The sequence below is a fragment of the Oncorhynchus keta genome, chromosome 31 (genome assembly GCF_023373465.1).
Source record: "Oncorhynchus keta strain PuntledgeMale-10-30-2019 chromosome 31, Oket_V2, whole genome shotgun sequence".
Taxonomy (NCBI): Eukaryota; Metazoa; Chordata; class Actinopteri; order Salmoniformes; family Salmonidae; genus Oncorhynchus; species Oncorhynchus keta.
Window position 1 is genome coordinate 8,523,665 of NC_068451.1, and position 23,696 is coordinate 8,547,360.

The window sequence follows — 23,696 nt, forward strand, 5'->3', positions numbered from 1 at the left end:
GCATGTTGTGTATCGATGCACTCATTAGTACAGCTAATGGAAATCTACTGGAGCTTAAATACACTCGCAACGTTGACTCTGCTCATAAGAATTGAACAGGCCTTTAGAATAGCTGGTGAACTATAGATCATTAGGATAACACATTGTTATCTAACTAGTGGGCTATTGTGTGAAGGACAACAGCTGGAGAGACCTGGCTGGTACTAAGGACATCATTTATATATCAATGAGTCTGTCCCTCAATAAGACACATCTTCTTGTGTATAACCGATACATAGTACCGGTACTGAAAATCTGACATATTTCTGATAATTTATCATGTTAGTTGAATATTGACCAAATACTATCATGGCTACGGTTCTATTCCCCTTTATCTCGTCTTGTTCTATTGTACATCCTATCGTTCTAGACTCTACTCCTACTAAAGAGTCGGCTGTGTTTGTCAGACATAAGCCTCTAGATACACAGTATCGATAGGTACTGACATTTCCAAAAATTAACATTTGGTATCAATCTTTTAATTGAGTACAGTAATAAAATATAATGTACTAGAAGGTGCCATTATACAGACAATTGTTAGACATCTCATTATCAGAAATAACAAAAATGTGCCTTGACTAGCTACTCTTTCAACTGACATGAAAGTAAGACGAATGACTCATTCTTCATTGTATGTTCTCTAAACACATAGTTTACCTTAGTTGACAATATAGCTCGGCCAAATCGTTTCGGAGATGGGGAGAAAATCAATGTGCAATTAGGGGTGTCTTGTATCAAGGCATGATAAATTATGCTCTTTATTCTAAGGCCTTGCTATAGACACTTGACAATTCTGTCTTTGGGCCCTTGTAAAGTGACCCTGGGGAGAAATTGCTCTAATTTCATGCGATCCAGTCCAATGTATCGATTAACCATTGCATTTGGAACTGAAAGTGTGTTGAGGAAGTGTTCGATGTGGGAATATAGTGGTTATAGTGATTCAGGATCTAACACAAAAATGAGTACATTCAAATGGTGACTGGTTGTATAGTTATCTAGCTTCTACTGCTACTCTACCACTGTATTTTCATATATTACTAGACTTGTCACTCATAAATAAATAAAAACACACCACCCAAATATGGTTATAATTTTCTTCAAAACATTTAAATAATCTAATATATAAATGAAGCAAGTTCGTTTATATTATGTACATCAACATAAGCCAAAAAGTGCTGCTTAGCAATGCTCGAGTGGTGCCCGTAGAATTAGTATCCCCCCCCCCACCACATGTGAATGCACCACTTACGACCATTGGAATCACACAGTATGTCTCTGTGCTGTAATTACAGGTCAAGCTACATGACACCACACCATCTCATTAAAGTGTAAAGCGCTCGCTTGATAGGCTAGCAGATCAGGAGGGACGACGCAGCGGTCATTTTAGGAATGCTATCTAAGCTGCTATCCTATCAAGTGTCTTCCCTGTCTTTTCTCGTTCTCTCCCATGGAGAGTTCACTGTCTGGTCAGAGTCATCCCATCTCCCTCTGCCTCAGAGCTTTGTCCCCACCAGTCTGGGCTTCTTCCCACTGTCCATCAAGGAAGTGCATTTGCTGCATCCTTCCTTTTCCCATTTCCAGTCCTCTGCACCACACAGAGTCTGATTAACTTTCACATTTAACTCACGGAGACACTCAAACTCATTTGGGGTTATTACAAATGCCCACCATACATATCGCCCTCCATTGCATGAACTTAAAAGCACATCTCCCAGCCTTTCCCCCAGCCTAAAGCCCAAACACAAGATACAGCTTTTTTTTTTTCAAAGTCCCCCCAAAACGAACATTTACATGCTTTTTTTCAAACCCACATTGAGAAACATGACAGTATGTTTTTGTTATTTTTTTGTTGTTATTTTCTTTTAGTTTTTTCTTCAAGGACAGAGTATGTACATACAGAAGTTTATTCCACTGATAAAATTGAGCTGGGTGCTGACATGAGACAGAATATGTGAAAGAGAGAAGACAGACAGAAAGACAGCGTGAGTGAGAGAAAACGACAAAGAAGGAAAAACAGAATCACTGACCAAAACAACCTGCTCTTGTGCTTGAAAATCGATACCAATCAATGTCCTGTGAGTCTGAGCAAAACATGATGAACACAAGTGGGTCTGTTTGTTGCCCTTCAGACATACCAGTGACTGACTACATTGCATAGAGCAACGGGCATCAACAGAACACGTCTCACACTATATTCAGTGAGACAAACAGGTTTTCATTGACTAGCCTCCTGCTAAAGGGGACATTCACTCTGGCTAGGGCTTCACATCTCGTCATATATTAGCACACTTCATACAATAGTATTACTAAAACAGTTCCATTCTTGAATAGATTGTTAGGGGCGCCCTTATATATCATAGCACAGATTAACCCGATTGGATGCCTCTCCTATATCTTAGTTAGCAGGTTGGTTAAAATGAAATCAAACAAAAAAAGATGACAGCTATTCGCAGAATACTGAATACGGATGCTGCATATTCCTGTAAGGTCACAGGAATTGTGGGTAGTCAGCTAGTTGCTAGTGTGAGCCAACCTCTCCATTCAGGTTGGATCACTATGGGGAAGTTTGCATATAGACATAGACACAGCAGGACATGACAGAGAGACAGCGGATGGGTAGTTGGGGTGTCATCGAGCCTCATAGCACATGTCTCAGTGGTTGATCTGTGCAGGTAAAGTGGCTGGATAATTGAACCCTGGGGGGGGTTCAATCAGGGCCCAGGTGTGGTGGTTTGTGAGGACGCGCCGCGTCTGCTTTACAGGGACGAGGGTGTCCTTGAGGAGGATGCTGTCAGGGCCAGGATTGAACGTGATTTATGGGGCCTGTCCATGGCTGGCGGGAAGGACACCGGGGGAAGTGGAGAGTGTAGGACCTGTCGCTTATCCAGCCATAGGTAATGGCTAATTACATCTTTATCTCCTGGTGCGCCTGTCCTGCCATACAGGGGCTGACTGACTTACAGGGACGCTGCTTTACATACATCGCTTTAAGTCATTTATCCATGGAGCTGGTCTGTCTGGAGAGTGACACGCTATGGAAGCTGGTTGAATATATGTAATGTGTGTAACATGTATTATACAGTTAACAGCATGAAAACAAAGGTTTTAATACAGACACGTTTACAAACGATATTACGTTTCATTGACTGTGGACTCTTTTGGATGAAAAGACTCCCTCGGGATCAACTTCCATGTGTTTTTAAAATCCTTGTCAAAAAGAGCACAACTTGAAAACCTGACAACTTCGTCTTTTGTCGTCGTCGTTCAGTTCAACGTGTGTCGATTTCTCCGAGGGATTAAGTACAAAATATGTTTTAGCACACACGGCTCGTCATGAGCTCTGGAGTAGTATGTGTTCTTTTTTTTTTTCTCACATGGAATTACTTTTCATATTTATTTAAATACTTATTAACATCATCAGTATTATTATCAACACCAAAAAAGTTATAGCAGTTTAACCTTGCAGAGTAAAACGGACACAGTGCAGGGGAGGAGGGGGAGTGGGAGGGAGGTTTCACGACAGGAACATCTCTAACCGGTACATGCTATCAACAAGCGACAAGGAAGGAGGATGACTGGTCAACACCTTCAAAGCAGGAGACACGATTGTTATTTCTACAGTCGCTTCCTGGTTATGAAAACTGTAATAGAGGCTGATGGATAATGTCATTTTGCTGGATATTTTTTTGAGGATATTTTATTAGGATCCACATTAGCCACTGCCAATGGGAGGGTTGGATGTGGATAGACTGCCTCTAGTAACGGCATGGCTTCTGTACTGCATTATATTTACACACAAGACAGAGCACAAACCACCTTAACGATGAGGGGGGGGGCTTCTCACATGCTTCGTCTTGGTTGCGATCCTAAAAGGATGCACTAGAAGGGCAAAGACTATATAGAACCCCCCACTGCCCGCCCTTCATGTGTGTTTTGACATCAATCGTAGCAGCCGCGTCCTATACACTGCCACACGGTTAAAAACAAAATAAAACGGTACTTGTGTGATCATAGGGTCAAATGTCACAGGGCCAACGGGCCAATGGACAGCTTTCAACAAGGTCACGTGACCCTCATCATAATAACTCATCATTGTTATTATAGAGTAGTTCCAACCATAAATAGGAGTGTTGTTACTCCTAGTTTTCAAATGTCTATGAGACCAACAGTAGTGTAGATCAGTCATCATTTAGATTTATAATAGTATTATTCTGGTGTTAAATATCTGTTTTCATCATCATCATCATCATCATCATCATCATCATCACAATTATCATTCTTAATAAACACAGACATCATAGACATCACCAATGTGACCCTCATTGGAAACAGCATGAAGTGGTGATAGTGGCAATAATGGTGATAGTGGCAATATAGGTAGCAAGGGGGAGGTAGTGGGGTGAGGAATAGGGGGGAGTTGGTGTGGGTGTGAGATGTGATGCGTCAATGGCTCCTGGAAGAATGCATATCATTTTTGTTTCACAGTGATGGGTTCGTAATTAAAGAAATTCCTTCTTCCTTCCGCAGGTGGTACGGGACTTCCAGGAAAAGCTCTTAGACCTTCATCAGGAGAGAGACAGAGAGGCAAAGCCAGAAGCCGACGCCCGCACTCACCCCCACGTTGACGGCCACGCCTCGCCCGTACACGGCTCCCGGCCCTGAGAGAAGGACAGGCACCGGAAGGAGAGAGGAAAGCGAGGGAGGAAAGAGTGGAGAAGAATTTGTAAGGGGAAAAGGAAACAACCGGAGAAAACGTAAGCTACAAGTAAAAAGAGGTCAAACATTTTGGGATAGAAATTAAGTCTGAGTGCAATGACAGGGACAGAGAGTAAAACCATCCCCGAAGCGATCTGATATTAGTCAGAGTGGTGTGATTTTCAGTCTGTGTCCCATTCGTATAGACAGTTCAGACCCAGCTTGTTATAATGATGGAAGATTGATGATGAACGATTTATAATGATGAATATTAGGTAAAAGAGGAGAGGAGAAGGACAAATGATGGGAGAGATAAGACACAGAGGCAGGCGGAGTGGAGGGAATGGAGCAAGGCGGAATGGAGGGAATGGAGCAAGGCGGAGTGGAGGGAATGGAGCAAGGCGGAGTGGAGGGAATGGAGCAAGGCGGAGTGGAGGGAATGGAGCAAGGCGGAGTGGAGGGAATGGAGCAAGGCGGAGTGGAGGGAATGGAGCAAGGCGGAGTGGAGGGAATGGAGCAAGGCGGAGTGGAGGGAATGGAGCAAGGCGGAATGGAGGGAATGGAGCAAGGCGGAGTGGAGGGAATGGAGCAAGGCGGAGTGGAGGGAATGGAGCAAGGCGGAGTGGAGGGAATGGAGCAAGGCGGAGTGGAGGGAATGGAGCAAGGCGGAGTGGAGGGAATGGAGCAAGGCGGAATGGAGGGAATGGAGCAAGGCGGAGTGGAGGGAATGGAGCAAGGCGGAGTGGAGGGAATGGAGCAAGGCGGAGTGGAGGGAATGGAGCAAGGCGGAGTGGAGGGAATGGAGCAAGGCGGAATGGAGGGAATGGAGCAAGGCGGAATGGAGGGAATGGAGCAAGGCAGAGTGGAGGGAATGGAGCAAGGCGGAGTGGATGGAATGGAGCAAGGCGGAGTGGAGGGAATGGAGCAAGGCGGAGCAGAAGGATGTATGAGACTGACTGGCTGGGGGTGAGTCATTGGAGGGAGACTTGCCGAGAGAACAGCAGAATGAGGGAATAAAAGAGGAGAAAAGGAGGAGATGAAGGGGCTCACTTAAGATGGCAGAGTGTGGAAGGCGGGAGAGAGGGTGGGATAGAGGGAGAGAGAGAACACAGTGTTGGAAATCGCTCATTGGGGAGGGCTAATGCGAGACGGGAGGAGCGAGAAGGAGAGAAACGACAACTTCCTGGGGTAGCAGAACAGGACAGAACAGAGGGAGAAATGGAGGAGAAAAGCTATTTGGTGTAATGGGGTGGCGAATAAAGAGATGGAAAGACGGAAGGAGGGATTGGGGAAGGAGGGAGGGGGATTAGGAGATCCAACACCGCGAGCAGGGAAAGGAAGAGAGATGGGGATGGGGCAATGCAGTGTGTGACTAGGTGTATGTTTGCATTGGTTTGCTTCTCTATGTATGTGTGCATGCACATTTGACTACTTGTGTGATTGAGTGAAGTAGAATGAGCTTAGACACATGTATGGACGTCTGTGTGTGTATGCATCACAGGAGGCTGCTGAGGGGAGGACAGCTCATAATAATGTCCGGAATGGAGCAAATGGAATGGCATCAAACACCTGCAAACCATGTGTTTGATGTATTTGAACCCATTCCACTCAGTCTTCTCCAATTATTACCACAAGCCCGTCCTCCCCAATTCAGGTGCCACCAACCTCCTGTGGTATGCATGCATGAGTGTATGTTTGCATGTGGCTAGCTGTGTGTACGTATGCATGCTTAAGTATGTGTGTGTGTTTGTGTGAATGCATTAAGAGACTCACGGAAGAGCAGCATGCTGGCGTTGGAGGCTCCCAGCCTGTTGGAGGCAAAACAGGTGTAGTTGCCAAAGTGTTTGTCCGTCACGTTGGTGAAGAGCAGCAGTGAGCGCGTCTTCTCGTTCTTGATCCTCAGAGTATTGTCGTTCTCTACCGGCCTGAGAGAGAGAGAGAGAGAGAGAGAGAGAGAGAGAGAGAGAGAGAGAGAGAGAGAGAGAGAGAGAGAGAGAGAGAGAGAGAGAGAGAGAGAGAGAGAGAGAGAGAGAGAGAGAGAGAGAGAGAGAGAGAGAGAGAGAGAGAGAGAGAGAGAGAGAGAGAGAGAGAGAGAGAGAGAGAGAGAGAGAGAGAGAGAGAGAGAGAGAGAGAGAGAGAGAGAGAGAGAGAGAGAGAGAGAGAGAGAGAGAGAGAGAGTGGGAGAGCGACAGACGGAGAGACCTCCTCTCTGTCACTACCTCACCTGACAATTCTAATAGTCAAAATCTAACAGCAATTAAATCTAAAATACTCTCTGGTGTGCCCTAATAGAGTGTGTTCTCTCTCTCTCTCTTTTTACCATATTACTCATTACAATCCAATCCTTTGCCATCGAGAGAGACAGAGAGAGAATATTAAATCACACCTCTTAGCGGGAAATGGTTACTATATTCTCCCCAGAGATCTCAGAAAAACACATTCCCCCTCCACTCTGTCACTACCTTACCTGACAATTCCAATAAAAATCTAACAGCACTTAAACCTACAATACTTCCTGGTGTGCCCCATTGGATGTGTTAGTAATAAAGGAAAAAAATCTACCTAACCTATTAAATCAAATCAAATGTTATTTATCACATGCGCCAAATACAACAGGCCTTACCATGAAATGCTTACTTACAAGCCCTTAACCAACAATGCAGTTTAAAGAAAATATTTTACTAGGCAATTTGTACATTAGGGTAGGTGTAAAGTGACTATGCATAGATAATAAACAGCGAGTAGCAGCAGTGTGTGGGGGATCAAAGCAAATAGTACGGGTAGCTATTTGATTAGTTGTTTGGCAGACTTATGGCTTGGGGGTAGAAGCTGTTAAGGAGCCTTTTGGACCTAGACTTGGTGCTGCGTTAGTCTTTGTTAATTTTTCGGGGCTTCCTCCGACACCGCCTAGTATATAGGTCCTGGATGGCAGGAAGTTTGGCCCCAGCAGTTTTTATACAAGGTGGTGATGCAACCTACATGTTGACCAGTTTGAAGTTCTTGCTCATATCGGTTATGGAGAGCGTGATCACACAGTCGTCCTGAACAGCTGGTGCTCTAATGCATGCTTCACTGTTGCTTGCCTCGATGTGAGCATAGAAGGCCCGTCTGGTAGGCTCGCACCACATCCGACGAGCATCAGAGCCGGTGTAGTAGGATTAAATCTTTGTCCTGTATTGAATCTTTGCCTGTTTCATGGTTCGTCTGAGGGCATAGCGGGATTTCTTATAAGCATCCAGCAGCTCTAGCCTTTAGCTCAGTGCGGATGTTGCCTGTAATCTATTCATTTTGGTTGGGGTATGTACGTATGGTCACTGTGGGGTCGACATCATCGATGCACTTATTGATGAAGCCGGTGACTGAGGTGGTGTACTCCTCAATGCCACTGGATGAATCCTGGAACATATTCCAGCCTGTGCTAGCAAAACTGTCCTATTAGAGAAAAGTGAAGGAAAAGGAGGAGGTATTTTTCTTACCTCCGGTCATCTCTGTACCACTCAAAGGAGGCCGTGGGTACTGCCATGGCCTCACAGCGCAAAATGGCTGTTTTGCCCAGCTGGGCTGGCATGTTCTTCACGTCTGTGATCATGGGAGGGTCTGAACAAGGGAGAAGAGAGAAATCTTTAACATATGTACACAACGATAGTGATTAAAAGTTAAGCTCAGACAAAGAAAGGCTCAGTTACCTTCAAGGTCGAGAAAGGTTGAGGTTGATAAATACACGTCATATACATTTCTTAAGACATACACTACCGACCAAAGGTTTTAGAACACCTACTCATTCAAGGGTTTTTCTTATTTTCTAAATATTTTCTACATTGTAGAATAACAGTGAAGACATCAAAACTATGAAATAACACATATGGAATCATGTAACCATATATATTTGATATTTCAGACTCTTCAAAGTAGCCACCATTTGCCTTGATGACAGCTTTGCACACTCTTGGCATTCTCTCAACCAGCTTCATGAGGTAGTCAGGTGTGCCTTATTAAAGTGAATTTATTTACTTCTTAATGTGTTTGAGCCAATCAGTTGTGTTGTGACAAGGTAGGGGGGGGGATAAAGAAGATATCCTTATTTGGTAAAAGACCAAGTCCATATTATGGCAAGAACAGCTCAAATAAGCAAAGAGAAATGACAGTCTATCATTCATTTAAGACAGGGGTGTCAAAGTCAAATGGACGGAGGGCCAAATAAAAATTTAGCTACAAGCCGAGGGCCGGACTGTTCGAATGTTCATTGAAAAATGTTTAAATGACGCATATAGTCTAGTGAACCTAATTGAACCTACTGAAAACCTAACAAATATATTCCAATATGATCAGATAAATAAAGCAATATTTTCTTATGGCTCTGTCAGTAATCTTTAATTTTCAACAGACACAAAAGACAAATTTCCTTTATATAAAAATCCCCATAACATGAACATTAAATGAAAGAAACCGGTATTCAAGGCACCATCAGTAGCCTATATTTTCTATTTTAGCAAAAGTGGGCTAAATTTACTTCAAAGAAAAAACAATAATAGCAATTTTCTATCATCCACTCAACTGAAATATTTTTAAAATATAATTGGATTGAAATACAATAAAATAAAGTGCAAAAATCTATTAATCAAAAACAACACTTTGTTTAAGGAGAAGTAACATGCAGTGAAAACAAATATTAAACTTTAACTTTTAAACTTGAACTGAGTAAAAACTCTAAATATGTGATTGCACAGTAATGTTCACTTGTTTGAGGTTGAGGGTGATACTTGGTGGTGTCCCATCTTTTCCACAAGTTCATCAATGTTCGGGGTAAGGCTCTGAGCTGAGGAAATCCTCAGAATTGAGTGGAGGTGTTCAGCAGTAAGTCGACTTCTGTGTGATGTTTTGTTCAAGTTCATCAAAGAAAACAGTTGTTCACACAGGTATGTGCTGCCAAACATAGACAACGTTTGAGCAGCCTGGATGCGCAGCTGGGGCATTGTGTCGGGAGGAAACGGGCGAACTCCGCAGCACCCACTGCCGCATATTTTGCCCTCAGTGCATCATTGCATTGGAGGTCAATCAACTCCATTTGGAGGTTTGGTGGTGAGCTTTCCACGTCAACAGCAAATGGGTTACCGAGCAGTTCCAACCTGCTTTTTGTGCTTCAAAGTCAGCAAATCGGCGTCGAAAGTCAGCGGCAAGCATACCTATTTTATCAGCCAACTGTGCGCTCGGGGAACGCACTGGTAGAGAGCTTCTCTTTCATGGTCTGGCAGCTGGGAAAGTGGCTCAAATTTTCTTTCCGCATCTGCGTCTCCCACAGAGTCAGTTTGGTTTTAAATGCCTTCACTGTACTGTACATATCAGAGATGACACGATCCCGACCCTGCAGCTGCAAGTTCATTGCATTCAGATGACTCGTAATGTCACACAGAAAAGCCATTTCACACAGAAACATTTCGTCTCGGAGTTGTGTTGTGTCTTTCCCTTTGCTGTCCAAGAACAGACAAATCTCCTCACGAAGCTCGAAACATCTTTGAAGCACCTTTCCCTGGCTTAGCCATCGCACCTCTGTGTGATAAGGCAAATCACCATGCTCCGTTTCTAACTCCGTCAGAAATGCCTTGAACTGGCGGTGATTCAAACCTTTGGCTCTGATAAAGTTAACTGTGCGCGTGATGATGCTCATTACATGCTCCATTTTCAAGGCTTTACCGCACAACGCTTCCTGGTGTATGATACAATGATAAGCTGTCAGCTCACCTGTCGCGTTTTCCTCTTGCATCTTTTCCCGTATCTTCGCCACCAGTCCGCTCCTGTGTCCACACATCGCAGGTGCTCCGTCGGTTGTCAAACCCACAAGTTTTTCCCAAGGCAGCTCCATCTCATTTACACATCTTGACACCTCTTCATACAAATCATGCCCCGTAGTTGTGCCATGCATAGGACGTAAAGCCAAAAACTCCTCTGTCACGCTTAGGCTGGAGTCCACTCCGCGGATGAAAATTGACAACTGGGCAATGTCAGAAATGTCGGTGCTCTCATCCACAGCCAAGGAATATGCAATGAAATCTTTTCCCTTTTTCACAAGCTGCTCTTTTAGATTGATGGACAACTGGTCTACTCTCTCGGCAATGGTGTTTCTGCTCAGACTCACATTTAAAAAGAGTTGCCTTTTTCTGGGCAAACTTCGTCACAAACTTTAATCATGCAGTTTTTGATGAAATCCCCTCCGTAAATGGCCGGGCTGATTTAGCGATCTCTTCTGCCAAAATAAAACTGGCCTTGACAGCAGCCTGGCCTTGTGATTTGGCTTTTTTGAACAGAGCCTGTCGAGATTTGAGGCCTCGCTTTAATTCCTCTGCCTTTGTAGCCTTTGTTCCATGTCCATATTCTTGTTTTTGTCCGCGTGTTTCGTTTCATAATGTCGCCTCAGATTATACTCTTTCAGTACCGCCACACTTTCTCCACACAGAAGACACACAGGTTTTCCAGCTACCTCCGTGAACAAATACTCCGACTCCCACCTTGTTTGAAACCCCGGTTCTCAGTGTCCACCTTCCGTTTTGCCATTTTTGATGGGTATCTGAAAGTTAATTTTACTGTGATGCTGACAACTGCTGTGCCAATAAATATTGAAATGAAGCAGCCTACTGCTCGGTGCGCCACCGTTGCATTGTGGGAAATGTAGTATTGGTGCGTGTAAAAGATCTGCGGCTGCCGGCTTGCTGCGGTCTGCGGGCCGGTTCTAATAATAAATCAAGATCATCCCAGGGGCCGTAAAAACCTTCTCGCGGGCCGGATGTGGCCCGCGGGCCTTGACTCTGACATATGTGATTTAAGACATGACGATCAGCCAATACAAAAAATGTCAAGAACTTTGAAAGTTTCAAATACAGTAGCAAAAAAACCATCAAGCGCTATGATGAAACTGGCTCTCATGAGGACCGCCACAAGAATGGAAGGCCCAGAGTTACCTTTGCTGCAGAGGATATGCTTATTATTAGAGATTGCAACCCAAATAAAATTCAAGTAACAGACACATCTCAACATCAAACGTTTAGAGGAGACTGTTTTTAATTTAATTTTATTTCACCTTTATTTAACCAGGTAGGCTAGTTGAGAACAAGTTCTCATTTAAAACTGCAGCCTGGCCAAGATAAAGCAAAGCAGTGCGACACAAACAACAACACAGAGTTACACATGGAATAAACAAACATACAGTCAATAATACAATAGAACAAGTCAATATACAGTGTGTGCAAATGAGGTACGATAAGGGAGGTAAGGCACAAATAGGCATAGGGGCAAAATAATTACAATATAGATATTAAACACTGGAGTGATAGATGTGCAGAAGATGAGTGTGCAAGTACAGCTACTGGGGTGCAAAGGAACAAAAATAAATAAATAACAGTATGGGGATGAGGTAGTTGGATGGGCTATTTACAGATGGGCTGTGTACAGGTGCGGTGACCTGTGAGCTGCCTCTGACAGCTGGTGCTTAAAGTTAGTGAGGGAGATATGCGTCTCTAGCTTCAGTGATTTTTGCAGTTCGTTGCAGTCATTGGCAGCAGAGAACTGGGAGGAAAGGCAGCCAAAGGAGGAATTGGCTTTGGGGGTGACCAGTGAAATATAGCTGCTGGAGCGCGTGCTACGGGTGGGTGCTGCTATGGTGACCAGTGAGCTGAGATAAGGCGGGGCTTTACCTAGCAAAGACTTATAGATGACCTGGAGCCAGTGGGTTTGGTGATGAATATTAAGCGAGGGCCAGTCAACAAGAGCATACAGGTCGCAGTGGTGGGTAGTATATGGGGCTTTGGTGACAAAACGGATGGCACCGTGATAAACTGCATCCAATTTGCTGAGAAGAGTGTTGGAGGCTATTTTGTTTTTATATTGCCGAAGTCAAGGATCGGTAGGATGGTCAGTTTTACAAGGATATGTTTGGCAGCATGAGTGAAGAATGCTTTGTTTTGAAATAGGAAGCCAATTTGAGATTTAATTTTGGATTGAGATCTGAGTCTGTGAGTCTGGAATGAGAGTTTACAGTCTAACCAGACACCTAGGTATTTGTAGTTGTCCACATCTTCTAAGTCAGAACCGTCCAGAGTAGTGATGCTGGACGGGCGGTGGGTGTGGGCGGCGATCGGTTGAAGAGCATGCATTTAGTTTTACTTGCATATATGAGCAGATGGACGTCACGGAAGGAGAGTTGTATGGCATTGAAGTTCATCTGGAGGTTAGTTAACACAGTGTCCAAAGAAGGGCCAGATGTATACAGAATGGTGTTGTCTGCATAGAGGTGGATCAGAGAATCACCCGCAGCAAGAGCGACATCATTGATGTATACATAGAAAAGAGTCGGCCTGAGAATTGAACCCTGTGGCACCCCCATAGAGACTGCCAGAGGTCCAGACAACAGGCCCTCTGATTTGACACACTGAACTCTGTCTGAGAAGTAGTTTGTGAAGCAGGCGAGGCAGTCATTTCAGAAACCAAGGCTGTTGAGTCTGCCGATAAGAATGTGGTGACTGACAGTCGAAAGCCTTGGCCAGGTCGATGAATACAGCTGCACAGTATTGTCTCTTACCAATGGCGGTTTGGATATCGTTTAGGACCTTGAGCGTGGCTGAGATGCACCCATGGCCAGCTCTGAAAACCAGATTGAAATGGGATTCGAAATGGTCGGTGATCTGTTTGTTAACCTGGCTCCCGAAGACCTTACAAAGGCAGGGTAGGATAGATATAGGTCTGTAGCAGTTTGGGTCTAGAGTGTCTCCCCTTTGAAGAGGGGGAAGACCGCGGCAGCTTTCCAATCATTGGGATCTCAGACAAGGGTTGCAACAATTTTGGCAGATCATTTTAGAAAGAGAGGGTCCAGATTGTCTAGCCCGGCTGATTTGTAGGGGTCCAGATTTTGCAGCTCTCTCAGAATGTCAGCTATCTGGATTTGGGTGAAGGAGAAATGGGGAGGCTTGGGCAAGTTGCTGTGGGGGTTACAGGACTGATGACCGGGGTAGGGGTAGCCAGGTGGAAAGCATGGCCAGCCGTAGAAAAATGCTTATTGAAATTCTCAATTTATTGGTGGTGACAGCCTCAGTGCAGTGGGGAGCTGGGAGGAGGTGCTCTTCGTCTCCATGAACTTTTGGAGTTTGTGCTACAGGATGCAAAATGTCTGTTTCAAAAAGCTAGCCCTTGCTTTCCTAACTGCCTGTGTATATTGGTTCCTAACTTCCCTGAAAAGTTGCATATCGGTAGGCTATTCGACGCTAATGCAATCAGGCCTTCATGGTGAAATTGCTGCAAAGAGGCCACTACTAAAGGACACCAATAATTAGAAGAGACTTGCTTGGGCCAAGAAACATGAGCAATGGACATTAGACCGGTGGAAATTTGTCCAAATTTGAGATTTCTGGTTCCAACTGCTGTGTCTTTGTGGGACGGTGTGGGTGAATGGATGATATCCACATGTGTATTTCCCACTGTGAAACATGGAGTAGAAGGTGTTATGGTGTGGGGGTGCTTTGCTGGTGACACTGTCTGTGATTTCTTTAGAATTCAAGGCACACTTAACCAGCATGGCTACAACAGCATTCTGCAGCGATACGCCATCCCATCTGGTTTGGGCTTAGTGGGACTATCATTTGTTTTTCAACAGGACAATGACCCAACAAACCTCTAGGCTGTGTAAGGGCTATTTGACCAAGAAGGAGAGTGATGGAGTGCTGCATCAGATGACCTGGCTTCCACTATCCCCCGACCTCAAACAAATTGAGATGGTTTGGGATGAGTCGGACCACAGAGTGAAGAAACAGTAGCCAACAAGTGCTCAGCATATATGGGAACTCCTTCAATACTGTTGGAAAAGCATTCCAGGTAAAGCTGGTTGAGAGAATGCCAAGAGTGTGTCAAAGCTGTCATCAAGGCAAAGGGTGGCTATTTGAAGAATCTCAAATATAAAATATATTTCGATTTGTTTAACACTTTTTGGTTACTACATGATTCCATATGTGTTCTTTCATAGTTTTGATGTATTCACCATTATTCTACAATGTAAAACATAGTAAAAATGAGTAGGTGTTCTAAAACTTTTCAGATATTGCATTCATACATATTGATACATAACTGAATCTTACATATTCAGTGATATTTTACATACATTGAATAAAAATATAAATTCAACATGTAAAGTGATGGTCCCATGTTTCTTGAGCTCCAATTAAAAGATCCCAGAAATGTTCCATATGCACAAAAAGCTTATTTCTCTCAAATTTTGTGCACAAATTTGTTTACATCCCTGTTATTGAGCATATCTCCTTTGCCAAAATAACCCATCCACCTGACAGGTGTGGCATATCAAGAAGCTGATTAAACAGCACGATCGTTACATATGTGCACCTTGTGCTGGGGACATTAAAAGGCCTCTAAAATTTGCAGTTTGGGCATACAACACAATGGCACAGATATCTCAAGTTTTGAGCGAGCGTGAAGTTGGCACTCTGATTGCAGGAATGTCCACCAGAGTTGTTGACAAATCATCGATTGTTCATTTCTCTACCATAAATCGTTATAGAGATTTTGGAAGTATGTCCAACCGGCCTCCCAACCACAGACCATGTGTATGGCGTCGAGTAGGCGAGTGGTTTGCTGATGTCAACATCGTGAACAGAGTGCCCCATGGATGCAGTGGGGTTATGGTATGGGCAAGCATAATCTACGGACAATGAATACAATTGCATTTTATCGATTGTCAATTTGAATGCACAAAAATACCGCGACGAGATCCTGAGGCCCATTTTTTTTACGGTATCTGTAACCAGTCATGTGAAATCCATAGATTAGGGCCTAATGAAGTTATTTCCATTGACTGATTTCCTCATCTGAACTGTAACTCAGTAAAATACTTTAAATTGTTGCATGTTGATTTGATATTTTTGTTCAGTATAGTATTATCTTATGGGAGGTATACTATGTGTGGGGTGTCTGTGTCTGTGACTGTTTCTGTGTGTCTGTGTATGTGAGTGCATGCATGTGTTTTTGGTTTGTAGGGACACTCACAGTTGACAGTGACCTTGACTTTGCGTATGTCGGGCTGCGTCACTCCATTGTTGGTGATGCACTCAAACTCCTCCGCCTGATGCCGCTTGATCTCTGTTATGTCCAGGAACTCCCCCTCACTCATTAGACCATCTGATTGGACAAAGGACAGGGTCAAAGGATAGAAGCCAGAGGTTATCACAGGCTGGGATGTGCATTTGTTCAAGGTCAATTAAATAAATTAGTGTGAAAATACCAGGTTTTGCCCACTAGATGCCACTGTTGCTAATACTGCCACCACACCCTTTTATACATTTTCTGGTCTCTTGTGTTTATTAAATGTGACTCGTTTCAGGAAACTAGGCATATGTCACACGTCACTACTTCACAGGAGAGTTATTTGCATATAAACATAATTTTTGGGGGCAGAAGTGCATTCTGAAACATCTGACCTTTCATGTGCAGTAATATCAAACGTGTATGCCATCTGTAAATACGAATACAATTGTTAAATTGCGAGACTAGTTGATTTAGCCATGGAAAAAGTCAGGAACCTTCCCGCTAGCCATGATTGGCTGCGATAATGGATGGGCTGGACATGCCAAGAGATGAGTTCAGATTGGTCTGCCATGTAGCATGCTTCTGTCTATAACAAATGGCTGCTCATTATGTGTAGGTCATATATTCTAACGCAGCTTTTTAAAAAATATATCACAAATAACTGCAATAGTATTGGGCTCCACTTTCTGCAGGACAGAGTTTTGAAATCAGTGTAATGCCCGGTGGAAGCAGAGTACGATAGCTAAGGAGATTCTAAAGTTTGATTGCAAATATGCGAAGGAAGTCGAAAAGAGAACACAAGCCTGTTGTATGAAACCCCTGTCTACAGTCTACAGAAAAAAGGCAAACTCGGCTCCATCATTGATTGAATCAGATGGCTCATTCATCACAAAACCCACCGATTTTGCCAACTACTTGAAAGACTTTTCATTGGCAAGATATGCAAACGTAGGTATGACGTGCTAGCAACAAACACTAACAGTACACATACAAGCATATCTGACCAAATTATGAAAGACAAGAATTGTACTTCTGAATTCCGTAAAGTCAGTGTGGAATTCAGAAGTACAATACTTGTCTTTATTGTTGTCTATCAACAATGACAAGTTATCGGGGTCTGAAAATCTGAATGGAAAATGACTGAGGACAATAGCGGACGATAGAACACCCATGCATACCCCACAAGACATGCCACCAGAGGTCTCTTCACAGTACCCAAGTCTAGAACAGACTATGGGAGGTGCACAGTACTGCATAGAGCCATGACTACATGGAATTCCACATCAGGTAACTAATGCAAGCAGTAGAATCAGATTTTAAAAATAGGTAAAAATACACCTCATGGAACAATGGACTGTGAAGAGAGACACAAAGGTATGAACACATGCATATGCATACATTGTGATATTGGTTATGGTGGTATTAAACATTTTGTATTGTAGATATGTAGTGGTGTAATAATGTTATATGATATACTGTTTTATCATTTGTTGTATATGTAATGTGAGTACTTTAATATGTTTGGACCCCAGGAAGTGTAAGTAATGGCTGAGATGGGCAACCATGGCATCTGTGACAGAGAGGGAGAAGCGTTCATCCATGTACATGGGTAAGAGAGTCCAGCTAGCTACATTTTCAGATATATACAGTACCAGTCAAAAGTTTGGACACACCTACTCATTCAAGGGTTTTTCTTTATTTTTACTATTTTCTACATCGTAAAATAATATTGAAAACATCAACACTATGAAATAACACATATGGAATCATGTAGTAACCAACAAAGTGTTAAACACATTCTTCAAAGTTGCCACTCTTTGCCTTGATGACAGCTTTGCACACTCTTGGCATTCTCTCAACCAGCTTCACTTGGAATGCTTTTCCAACAGTCATGAAGGAGTTTCCACATATGCTGAGCTGCTTTTCCGTCACTCTGCTGTCCAACTCATCCCAAACCATCTCAATTGGGTTGAGGTTGGGTGATTGTGGAGGCCAGGTCATCTGATGCTGCACTCTATCACTCTCCTTATTGGTCAAATAGCCCTTACACAGCCTGGAGGTGTGTTGGGTCATTGTCCTGTTGAAAAATAAATGGTAGTCCCACTAAGCGCAAACGAGATGGGATGGCGTATTGCTGCCGAATGCTGTTGTAGCCATGCTGGTTAAGTGTGCCTTGAATTCTAAATAAATCACTGATTGTGTCACCAACAAAGCAACCCCACACCTCCTCCTCCATGCTTCACGGTGTGAACCACAAATGCAGAGATCATCCGTTCACCTACTCTGTGTCTCACAAAGACATGGCGGTTGGAAGGCAAAATCTCAAAGTTGGACTCATCAGACCAAAGACATTTTCCGGATTGACTGACCTTCATGTCTTAAAGTAATGATGGACTGTCATTTCTCTTTGCTTATTTGAGCTGTTCTTGCCATAATATGGAGTTGGTCTTTTACCAAATAGGGCTATCTTCTGTGTACCACCACTACCTTGTCACAACACAACTGGCTCAAACGCATTAAGAAGGAAAGACATTCCACAAATGAACTTTTAACAAGGCACACCTGTTAATTGAAATGCATTCGAGGTGACTACCTCATGATGCTGGTTGAGAGAATGTGCAAAGCTGTCATCAAGGCAGATCGTGTCTACTTTAAAGAATCTCAAATATAAAATAGATTTTGATTTGTTTAACACATTTTTGCTAAATACATGATTCCATATGTGTTATTTCATAGTTTTGATGTCTTCACTATTATTCTACAATGTAGAAAATAGTAAAAAAAATAAAGAAAAACCCTGGAGTGAGTTGCTGTGTCCATCGACTAGCTAACATTACGTGTATGATCTGTGTACTAATATTATTTGTATCTCAGAGCCATTTGCATTGCTAGTTATAGCCTAATGTTAGCTAGCTAGCTAGCTTACGTTGAATCTAGTTGGTTAGCTACCTGCAGGTTGATGTAGCGTAGTAACATTATGAGTTGGGATTATGGTTCATTGTTTAGCTAGTTAGCTAGCTGCAGGTCTAAACAAAATACTCCACTATGCAAGGTACCATATCACTGTACCGTTTACACATTCTGTATTCTGTGCCCGTGACAAATAAACTTTGATTTGATATAGTGTGTGTTTTCCAGTGACGGTAACGTGAAGGACAACATTACCTGCATTAAAGTAAAATTAGGATATAACGTTGGGCCAACGTGACATGACCAAGTTCTAAAATTCTCTGGTAGAATGCCCTGCTTTTATTTTGTCACACTCGCAACCGTAAGCTATTTTCTGTAATTAGCTGGCCGTTAACTTGTAAATGATGATTGTGTTGTGAGTTTATTTTTCTGTAACTTAACGTTAGCTCGCTAGCTAACAAGCTAGAAACAAACCAAAATATTGTTAAGAAAGTTGCTATAAGTTGCCTGGTTTGTATATTCATTTTTAAACTGATGGGTTTATTGGTGTTAATATACACCAGTCATGTTGTCATGTATGTGAATCCTTAAAGAGATGGGCGGGGCTAAGGCTTAAGAGGGTGTGAATGATGCTGAATGGGTGTAGACAAAGAAGAACTCTCCAGTATGTGTACAACAACATTCCAGGGCTATTTTCTCAGAAGTGGGGTTACAAGTTTATCAACTTTCAAAGCAGCATTACTTTCCCATTGTTCCTCAACTGTAGTGTATGATATACCATTTCCGATGTAAAGAACACCATTTCAAATGTTGCTACTTAAGACCGAATCGAACCGGTTGGTCACAAATGGATCACAATATTTTATTTTCAACTTTGTGTAGAAAACCTATAGCTTTTCCTCATGATGAGATGAAAAGGTTGTGGTGGCAGCAGCAGGAATAGTGGCATCAAGTGGGAAAAACCTGGTACCTTCACAATCATTTATGGTAAAGAATTACAAGTGACTTCAATGGGGAATGAAACCATAAACATAATCACAAAGGTTGAAGAAGCAATACCACAAGCAGCAGCTCCATACCACTTGTCAGAGATAGAGAGACATGATACTGTATACTGTTTGTTGGTGTGGGATTGGTGTCTGTGGTCTGTGGGTGACTGCTGATAATTCTATTGGATTCCTCCTGTCTTACTCATTGTCAGAAATAATTATGGTCCAAATTGAATGTTAGGTACTATATTTATTGGAAATTACATGAATACTATAAATTAAAATGGCCAATTTGGGTGTAATCAATTAGCTTCATTTCTCAGAGATCAAATTATATTCCTTCCATTTGGTGCCTAATGAACACGACCCAGATGTAGAATAAAGTTGCCCTAGATGCTGATTTATGGTCCGTTTGGGGGTTTTGCCAGGTGTGGATTGGAGGAGGTGGAAGCTGATCCTAGATCTGTGTTGGGATGTTACTGAGCTCAGTTGGTAGAGCATGGCGCTTGTAACGCCAGGGTAGTGGGTTCGATTCCCGGGACCACCCATACGTAGAATGTATGCACACATGACTGTAAGTCGCTTTGGATAAAAGCGTCTGCTAAATGGCATATATTATTATTATTATTATTATTATTATTATATATTATTATACTGAAGCTAGGGACTGAGGCTTGACAACAATGTTATGAACAATGTTATGAACAATGAATAATGTATCACTCCTTCACAAAGCCTCTACAGAAATAAATAGGTATTTATTTTTAAACGAGTTTGGCCACACCAAACTCGACAGGGGTAACAGTGTGTGAGTCACTATGCAGTAAGAACAAAATGGAGCTGTTACGTGGTGTTTGACAAAACTCCCTAGTACACTGACAAGCGAATTAGTCTGTCGCTCACTTCAGCACACCTCGTTGTCCTATGGCAACGTGACGGAAAAAGTCTTTACCGAGTCAAAGAGACCGGCTGGCTAGAATATATTGGCTTTATCCATGTAAGGGAATGGATGCTCCACACAGCAGCCTCCAAGCCTCCAAGCTCCAACACCATTAAGCTTTTCTCTAATTTTGCCCATTAAAGAAGTCAGGCTGTGGAACACGACATAATACATAATCTGTCTGCTAACAAGGAAATCCACAGTTTAAATTGCTGCTCAGTTATCAGAATAACACATTTTAAAAAGCGAGCCAGTCAGTGGACCACTGGCCTCCACACACACACACACACACACACACACGCACATTCGCACGCACCCAGTGTTGTCGAGCATACCCCCCCTCCTGCCCCTCCACAAACACACATGTGCCTAAACCCGCGTAACAATTGACGCACGACACACTAAACTGTAGCAATAATTCCTGTCAGAGATTAGCGCGGAGGTTCCAATTGAAGATTATACTGGGGGATTATTAGCTGCTGCTACTGAGCTGGAGATGATTATCTGCAGCTGCTGCAGTGGCGATACAGCCTGCCGCACGCCACCCTGTAGCGAGTAGTGGCAGCGGTGGCGAGACGCGCTGGGGGTTTACAGCAATGTTATTCACTCATAACACTAGCCTAATACATTTGGCTCCCCTGTGACATCCCCGACGACGCTGGCTGAGCACCCAACTCTGCCCCCAGGGAAGAAGGGAAGGCAAGGGAAGGGACAGACGCCAGAGATCCAAATCGCTGAGACACAACCAGGGCGGCAGAAGAAATATTTAAAGAGACTGGCCTAATATATTATAGACGGCTTCTAGAAAGGAGGGAGAGAGAGAAAGAGAGAGAGAAATACAAAAAGATACAGAAAGTGAACGAGTGGTTGAAATCAAAATAAAGAGAAAGGTAGGTCCGGTTGGGGTATTTCATGTGCACTTTCGTGGCTATTTTCATTCTCAGCAGCTGTGTGATGTAATGTGTCAGTACACAGCACCCCCCCCTCCTTCATTCCCTGCCTCCCTCTGACTTGTCTCTGACCGTTCCTCCGGTCATATCAGAGAATCAGTCCTCCAGTGAATTCTCATGGCTCTCACAATGGCCTGTACAACACTGCAGCTCCATCAGACGCTTACACAGACACTACTGGAGGAAGGCCTAGGGCTTTTGTGATCGTTTGTGATCACTTTTTAAATTTGATCTTTATTTCACTAGGCAAGTCAGTTAAGAACAAATTCTTATTTACAATGACGACCTACCAAAAGGAAAACGGTCTCCTAAACAGTTCCATATTCCCTCTTTAATGCATTAATTTGACCAGGACCCAAGAGGACTCCCCTAGGGCTCTGATTAAAAGTAGTGCACCATATGAAATAGGGGTGCTTATATTTGTCCTGTTTCACACATGTACAAGTTTGTAACCTGTACAAGTATGACATGGAAATGTGTTTTCTGCTCATCCCACTCCCCCTGAGAGTGGGATCATGGCCAGGGATCAGCCATTATTGACAGCGACCCTGGAGCAATTAGGGTTAAGTGCCTTGCTCAAGGGCAGATTGACCGATTTTTTTTCACATAGTTGGCTTGGGGATTCGAACAAGCACTATTTTAGTTACTGGGCCAATGATATAACCGCTAGGCTACCTGCCACCATACAGTAACTGAAAGGTTGCATGTTTGAATCCTGAGCCGACTAGGTGAAACAAACCTGCCGATCTGCTCTTGAGCAAGGCATTGCTCCAGGGTTGCTGTCAATAATGGATGTGCCTTTCTCTTTATTTCGATATTGACCACTCGTTCTCTTTGTCTTTTTTTCCCTCTCCATTTCTCTCTTTCTCTGTTTATTTCTCTCTTTGTTTATTTCTTTTTTCCTGTTTATTTCTCTCCATTTATTTCTCTCTTTCTCTGTTTATTTCTCTCTCTCTCTCTCTCTCTCTCTCTCTCTCTCTCTCTCTCTCTCTCTCTCTCTCTCTCTCTCTCTCTCTCTCTCTCTCTCTCTCTCTCTCTCTCCTTTCTAGAAGCCGTCTATAAGATATTAGGCTAGTCTTCTGCAGCCCTGGTTGTGTCTCAGCGATTTGTATCCCTGGCTTCTTTCCCTTTGCTTTCCCTTCTTCCCCGGGGGCGGAGTTGGGTGCTCAGCCAGCATTGACGGAGATGTGTGGGGGTGCCATTTCAGACACAGACCTGGACTTCCACCACCAACCAAACACTTAGATTAGACCTGAGGGGAAAAGAGGAAGCCAGACCGATGGTTGAAAGGAAAGAGGTCAAAGTTTAGATCTGCCCTGCAGTGAAACTGTAGTCCATTTCCCTATAGCACGTTGACACTTTAGGAGCACTGAGCAGTCAGACTCAGTCAGAGCCTTTGAGTTCTATTGCAGTGGAGTGTATCTGTAGCAGAGGTGGTCTGGTTCTTTCTAGCTCTATCAGCGGTAGTCGAGCATCTGTCAGACATTGTTTGTTTAACTGAGACCACAGTGAATGGAGTCTGATGCGATGGAGTGGGTGGGCCAGAGAGCATCAATGTGGAGTGCTGTTTGTATGTGTGTGTGTGTGTGTGTGTGTGTGTGTGTGTGTGTGTGTGTGTGTGTGTGTGTGTGTGTGTGTGTGTGTGTGTGTGTGTGTGTGTGCGTGCGCGTCTTGTCTAATGGATGGGATGTCCAATGATAAGAGCTTGATGTCTCAGATTTAATGGGGGTTCAGGTGATGTCTGTGAAAGAGTGTGAATGAGAGATGGAGATGGTATCAGTGAGATATAAAGTGGGCAGGAGCAGGACTCGGAGCTGTGTGTACATGTCACAGACTCACGGTGGTACACGTCTGGGTTGTATTCATTAGGCATCCATTGGGAGAAAATAGACTGTCACAGGAAGGGACTACCTGTTGTTTTCTGTTGCAAAACGTTTCAAAACTATTTCTGTTGCCAGCACTAATGAATAAGGGCCCTGGTGACCATGGGAATGATGGCACCACGGTCCCAATGTACCAGGTGCAGAGGATTGTCTTCAAGTTGTGTGTCTCTACACCTACGTAGGGGTCCCACTGTGATCTATCGCCCAATGCAGT

At 43.4% G+C, this 23,696-nt stretch overlaps 1 protein-coding gene across 2 annotated transcripts in view; it reads right to left on the reverse strand.

Moving 5' to 3' along the window:
• Positions 1–225: 225 nt before the first annotated feature.
• The window catches only part of LOC118364315 (igLON family member 5), a 165,754-nt gene continuing 142,283 nt past the window's right edge, over positions 226–23,696 (reverse strand). For both annotated transcript variants that reach the window (XM_035745764.2, XM_052489451.1), the window contains exons 5-8: positions 15,772–15,903; positions 8,211–8,331; positions 6,508–6,659; positions 226–4,697 (exon numbers count right to left, since the gene is read on the reverse strand). In XM_035745764.2, the coding sequence (XP_035601657.1) occupies positions 4,594–4,697; positions 6,508–6,659; positions 8,211–8,331; positions 15,772–15,903 (509 nt within the window). In that variant the 3' untranslated portion in view covers positions 226–4,593. The remainder of the gene's footprint in view (positions 4,698–6,507; positions 6,660–8,210; positions 8,332–15,771; positions 15,904–23,696) is intronic.